The 6,714-nt window shown below is 41.3% G+C and overlaps 2 protein-coding genes across 4 annotated transcripts in view; one reads left to right on the top strand and one right to left on the bottom strand.

Annotated features, from left to right (window-relative positions):
- Positions 1 to 304: 304 nt before the first annotated feature.
- LOC138006408 (adenosine receptor A3-like) lies at positions 305 to 4,884 on the top strand. Its single transcript, XM_068852708.1, has 3 exons — positions 305 to 347; positions 2,165 to 3,069; positions 4,467 to 4,884. The coding sequence occupies exons 2-3, from the start codon at positions 2,277 to 2,279 to the stop codon at positions 4,793 to 4,795; spliced, it is 1,122 nt and encodes a 373-aa protein (XP_068708809.1). The 5' UTR covers positions 305 to 347; positions 2,165 to 2,276; the 3' UTR covers positions 4,796 to 4,884.
- Positions 4,885 to 5,002: 118 nt separating this feature from the next.
- Positions 5,003 to 6,714, bottom strand: part of LOC138006409 (ras-related and estrogen-regulated growth inhibitor-like) — an 11,544-nt gene continuing 9,832 nt past the window's right edge. For all 3 annotated transcript variants that reach the window (XM_068852709.1, XM_068852710.1, XM_068852711.1), the window contains exon 5: positions 5,003 to 6,560. In XM_068852709.1, coding sequence (XP_068708810.1) covers positions 6,117 to 6,560 — 444 coding nt within the window. In that variant the 3' untranslated portion in view covers positions 5,003 to 6,116. The remainder of the gene's footprint in view (positions 6,561 to 6,714) is intronic.

The raw sequence follows: 6,714 nt of genomic DNA, 5'->3' as shown, positions 1-6,714 counted from the left end.
CCACGCAATCAAACTCTGTTACCCGCTATTCTGTGCAACGGCCTACGCCTTTAAAACCTATTCTCCCGCTTGTAAAAACATTAATTGAACAACGACGAAATGAAGTGACATTAGTACTATTTTTTTATGGCTCCTAGAGGAATCCATCACCTTGCGACCTGTGATGTGATCCGGCATGCTTACAGCCGTACAGCCAGCCTTCCATCATTATTTTGTTTTTAGTTTACCAACTCAAACCAATAATTATGCTCCAAATCCCAGTCCGACCTAGGCTTTTCTTGTCCCTGTTTCAGTTCAAAGTATCGAGCCTGAACATTCAACTCCTTTGGAAGAGGGGAGAGGAACAGGTACGCAAATATCTTATATCTCCCCGTTTTTTTTCTCACTCCTCCCTAATTTTTTGGGCCGTTTCTCCCTCCTCCCTGATTTTTCCCTACCCTACCTTTGTAGCCTTGCCAAACTAGCAGGCCTTGACTAAAAGATCTCGGGGGTTTACGTAACACAGTGCCAGAAGATCAATGTTTGAGAGACAGTTTAATTGCTGCAAAGATCAAAACTCAGCGCCGTTACCTACGATATGTCGGAATGCCGAAAGCACGATTCCAAGGTAAAAAATAAATTTATTTCTTAAGATTAAGTACATTTCTGAAAACCTAGTGGAACCACCAAATCCGAAAGCATTATTCGTTTTATTACTGACGACTAAAAAGACCTAAACACACATGCAGCGCACAGAAGACAGAAAACATTTCTTGCTCACCATGGCCTCGCCCTTTAAGGTTTGGAAAGCGCATCATAAGGTTACGTTGACTATTACATGTAATCTTTTTGCGCACATTTGATATATGACCAGTGAAATCCAGATTACTGTCTACTTCCATTCCAATGATCCGTAATGTATCCTTAACACAGAATGAAACTTTATAGTCAGTATGCCCAAGCCCAAAACTTTTTTTTCCGCATAAGAGTTTAAAAGTTTATCTACAAGGGCCAAAGTAAAATTGAAAACGGTACAGAGCCGGTTAACAACAATCCACTACCAGAAGGGAACGTAAACTAAGGTACAAAGTCCAGATGAGCAAGGTACAAAGTTCATCAGAGCACAATCCCCACACTACAGAAAAGTAGGTAACAATAGAGTGGTAAAGTGTGACGTCACAAATATTTAAAATTAGGAAATTATGGGATTCATGAAGATCTTCAGAAACTACATGATGAAGAATGGCCATTTGCCAAAAATTAGCATCTTATTGCGGTTTGGGGATGAGATATTGGCCCTTTCATGCTACAGTGACCCCATACAAATCCTTATAATTTTGTCTTTGTTCTAAACGGTTTAGAACCAAGACAAAATTACAAGGATTTGTATGGACTTACTGAAGCATGGAAGGGCTAATATCTTACCCCCATATTGCAACCATATGCTGATTTTTGGCAAGCGGCCATTCTTGATCATGTACTTTCAGAATATCTCAGTAAATCTCATAATTTCATAAATTTAGTTTTTGTGACGTCATCACTTTACCACTCTATTAACCGTAAATAATTACAAGCACACACCAGGTCTTCTCTTCTCCCTTCCGTGCTGGTTCTTCCGTCTCCCTATATTTTGACGTACTTTCTCCCTCTTCCCACTAATTTTTGGCCGTTTCTCCCTTCTCCCTAAACCGTTCCTCTCCGCTCTTGGAAGTATGGTTGTAGGATTGAGATTGAAAAATGGGAGATTAGTCAAAGGGTTGTAAATGCCTCTGTAGTAACATGAGGTAGTTAGAAAGACCGCTGACTGAGTTATGAGAAGGAAGAAATTAACTGAGTCGAACTGGGCCCGCGATTAAAGGGACTTGTTATGTTTATGGGTATTTTTGCTTCATAATTTGTTACGGAATATAACAGCCTCCAGTTGTAAGATATTGCCCGACTGAAATGCCAGAGTGACTGTCGTAGAAATTAAAATAAAGTTTACAATTTTTAATCCATCGCTGCTCAATCACATGCGCGGTTCACATAGACAAATCAAACTAAATGTTAATTCCCACGTAATCCTGAAGCAACCTTTCAGTCTGGCCTTAAGCTCGACTCCCCATATGCTTTAACCGAAGCTTAATTGCAAAGAACACTTGAAGTTTGTCGCGTGCATAATCTTGTGTTTTTTCGTTTCCCGCAGGTGGTAGAGAGGAAGAAGGACCTGATGCCTGATGCTTTAAAATTCTCGAACTGAGAGCCACAGGAATCAGACATATTGGGGAAACACAAAAGAAATTAAACGATAACGCGCAATGCTTTCGGATAAGACAGAACAAAATGTCACCCCAGGGACTCCACAGCCCACTGAAAATTTGACTGGGAGTGCAAACAGTGAGAAATGTTGTCTTCACCTCACCCCTGAAGTTACTGTTAACATTGTGTTTTTTATTATCTTGGCCATTACGATAATCTTAGCGAACTTTTTAGTACTTGCATCAATCTACACAAACTCTCGAATGCGATGCCCGGCGTGTTATCTCATTTTGTCGCTGGCATTGGCTGATCTCATGGTTGGACTTTTCCTACTTCCGGTCCGAATTACGGAGCTTCTATGGTATCAGTGGGCGAGAGAATTCATGTGGTGTAAAATGACGTTGAGTCTGAACCTCTTCAGCCTCAGTGCATCTCTGCTGAATCTTTTGGCAGTGACAGCTGACCGCTTTTTGGCTATTTCGTACTCGCTCAAGTACCGAACCATAATAACAAATAACCGAATATACGTAACGATCACCGCTGTTTGGCTGACAGCGTTTGTGACCTCTTTCCTACCGTTGTTCGGTGTCGGGACGAAGCCCGTGGAAATGTACAGCGTACACTACCTTTGTCGTTATGGTGACGTAATGGAAAGCACATATATGACGCTATTCTTCGCCCTTATTTGCGCAATACCAACACTGGTTATCACTGCTGCTTATTTTAAAATGTTTTTCCTCGCGCGAAGCCAAGAGAGGAAAATTGCAGCTTTGAAGGTGTACGATAGAGGTTCAGCTGCTGCTAGCAAACGTCTCAGCTTTAGAAGAGAGTCAAAGGCTGCTAAAACGACAGGTACTATAAACGAGCGTTCATAAGACTTATATCTTAGAATGGGACCTCTTTTGACGAAGTGAGAAGGTCTCTTGCTATTTGACATTAAATCGTTCATATTGCTTTGTCAAGTCTCGATTGTGTAATGGAACCATAGTGTTGACATCACAGTGGCATTTACATTTGTCTTGTAAGCTTATTATTTCCGTATTCTTATGTCACTTACCTTAAGTAGCAACCACTTTCCGAACTTAATCTTTACAGTTAGAAATCCTACTACAACTTTGAAACGGCTATCCCGGAACTAGGCACCAGGGCTGGTGCAGTGGTGAGAGTTCTTGTTTCCCACCATTGTGGCCCTGCTTCGGTTTCTAGACTCAGCGTCCCATGTTGGTAAAGTTTGTTGGTTCTGTATTCTGCTCCAGGAGATTTTTCTCCGTGTACTCTAGTTTGTCCCCTCTCCACAAAAAACCACTGTTTGATCATTCTGACTTGAGTTAAGGACGGTGCTTACTAATTTAAAGGTATTTTTGCGCCGTTTACTGAATGTGCGGAAAACGAGGCTAAGGGGTCGTTTTGCATTAAATTGACCCTAGCTTAAGCCTCTTCTGCACGTAGTTTTAAGCAAAAGAAAATGTGCCTGCAGGCTCAATTCCAATAAAGACCATTAGTGCCCTAGTGCTAGACGACTTGACACGTAAATAAGCTCATTATTCATTATTACTATTATGCCAAAACATTACAGAATTCTAAAATTACGAAAATAGAATGCATCACGAATTTTCGTCAATTCGTCAGGTTGTCACCGATTTCCCTGTTTAGTGAACAACCGGCTTGAATTTGTACCCAGTGGGTTAGACCAAGTGATGTCCCAATGTTTGGTTTCTTTGGATCTTAAGGACGGTGCCTACTATTGTTATTGCGCATAAGTTCTGCGCATCTCCAGATACTCAAATTTCCTATCGCTGACGCTTACTAATGCCGGGATATTTTTGCTCGGTTTAAAACTATGCAGATAAAGTAGATCTTCGTGAGTACTCTTGGTATCCAAAAAGAAATTTGGGGGTAACCATGCATTCTTTAGAGATAATTGAGCTTCAAATTGAGAAAGAACGCCACACATTGATTTGTATTTTAGAGCTTTTTACAAATATTGTTGATGAATTATCTTTGAAAAATGCGTGGTTACCCCCAATTTTTCATTTTGGATTTCAATAACACTTGTTAAGATCTACCTTTCCTGCATAATCGTAAATCGGGGCAAACATACCTTTGAATTAGTAGGCACCGTCCTTAAGACTATGACTCGCGGCTCGAAACTATTTAATCTATTGGTGAGGAGCAAATGGGGCTTAATTACGTATTCTAGGGAGTTTTCGAGATGCCCTATTAATTGTATTTTTTATATTTCTTCCAAGCGATCGTCATTGGTCTGTTTTATTTCTCTTGGAGTCCATTTTTCGCTGGAATTCTCATTACGATCTTTAGAGGAGAAGCAGTGTCATATCTCTTCGCCGCTATAACATCTTGTGTGGTTTATTCAAACTCTGCAATCAACCCACTCGTTTATGGCTTCTTAAACCAAGAATTTAAGAACAGCTACAAACGTTTAATTAAAAAACTGTTTCGCTCATGGCGAAGGAAGCTTTTGTCAAGAAGTGGGGGACGAGTGTCCTCAATTACCATGGCAACAAAGACCGCAGAGATACCAACTATAACAGCTACGACTCCGGCTGCGGTATCCTAAACACTGTCGAAGAATAGTGATGAAGCTTCACCCTTCATCATGGCGGTGTCATTTAGAAGATTACAGCAATGTTTCGGAACCAGCCAGAGGTCGTTATTCTTGGTACTGAAAGAAAGAATCGCGGTCACTGGGGACGTGAATGAGGAGTCACGCAGAATCTTGGACATACGCATGAGTATTCGGCCCTAAATCAAAACACAATAACTCTTCAAAAGCTTGCGTTGCATTACTTTAATTTCTGTTTTCTATAGCCACACGGAAGACACACGCGGGCATGGGGAAAATACAGGCTTAGCTCATATACGAGATTTGGGGTAAATGTTTACCGAGTGCAATTTAAATTTCCCAACAGACTCCAAGGACACGTCATAAATTCGATTTGGATGTCGCGATGTTACACCTTAGTTTCTTTCGCAAAGAATTGAGGATGAAAATAATACCCCTTCGTAATTTCGAAGACCGAAATTCCTGAATTCCTGCAGGAGCTCATGACCAAGAGCTTACAACTTCATCAGGGGCCGCGGAGAGAAAGGCACTGGGAGAGCTATAGCCTCCCCCCCCCCCCCCACTCTTTTCCTACTTCCTACGGTGTGTTTCCTCTAAACCTCTCCCCCTCCCCTCACACTTTCGTTATTCCCCACCCCAATCCACTTTCAAACGTACTCCGCGACCCCTGAACTTTGATTGACATCTTGTGCGAAATTATTCTTAACCATTCGGAGGTGCCGGCGTCGTCGAGGACTCTGTGAGAGTTGGACTAGCCAGTCTCTCCCAAGTTTGTCCCGTCTTTTTTCAGCTCCTCTTCCGCACAACCTGATGCTAACCCTTACGGAACAAAGACCAGCATCCATTTTACACGAATTATAACTTATGGAGGTATCGCAGATTTTCAAGTTCTTATTAATTTTTCTGTACTTGGTTTGAGATAAACACCATCTATTTTGATAGCATTCACATGCATATGGCCCTTATTGGGCCATTTCCGAGTTGCTGTTTGCCTCTTGTTCGAAGTGAGTCTTAGTGCTCAACTATTGAAAGGGAAATGAGTTTGATTTGCATAAGAATATGCAACGAATTTCCATTTGAATGGTTGTGCACCAGGACTCCCTTTGAAACTGAGGCATGCAGCAACTAGGAAATGGGCTATTGGACAAGCCGTCAACGAACGTCAAGGCAGCAGTAGTGTCCACACTAACGCGGGCTGCTTTCGGTTGCGTTCGGTCCCGAAATTTTCTTCGTGAATTTCTTACAGTGCTTCCAAAAGCACTGATTGGCCTTCCACGGACTAGCTGTTCCCTAGCTGGTCAGAATGCAAAATCATTTACAAGGAAGCCGATTTCTTTCTAAAAGAACCCCTTCGTTTAATGAATCCTTCCTTCATCTTCAAAAGCGAAGAAGACTGATTCCTTTTATCGGTTTGCGAACCATTTTTTCCGTTCTCTAAGAACTGTCTTATTGCACCACGTAGCATATCCGACACTTCTTTGTATCCGTCGCAACAGGATACAGAAATCTCGTAGAAGGGACAATTTAATTCCCCTGATAAATCACTGCCCTCCGTTTCATCAACTTTCCGAAGATGTCCCAGGTCTCTTTTTGTCCCAATTAATATCAGCATGGGAGAGGTTGAGTTTGTTTTTACGCGTTCTCTGATGTGCCGTCCAATTCTCGTAGCTTCTTCGAAACTTGCTCGATCGGTAATAGAGTACAGAACCAGAAATATGTCTCCACCTGGTAAGCAGCCATCCAACTTTGTTTGTGAATTCTGTAATGATCAAAATAAAACCAAGGTGTTACTAAAAATCAATAGAGCTGATTTACATAACAATATAATAATAATAATGATAATAATAATAATACATTTATATAGCGCCTTCACTATAAATATTCGATGGCGCTGTTTACAACAAAAAATTAAA

The sequence above is a fragment of the Montipora foliosa genome, chromosome 6 (genome assembly GCF_036669935.1).
Source record: "Montipora foliosa isolate CH-2021 chromosome 6, ASM3666993v2, whole genome shotgun sequence".
NCBI lineage: Eukaryota > Metazoa > Cnidaria > Anthozoa > Scleractinia > Acroporidae > Montipora > Montipora foliosa.
The sequence above is the reverse complement of the archived record's forward strand: the minus strand, read 5'-3'. Positions and strand labels throughout refer to the sequence as shown.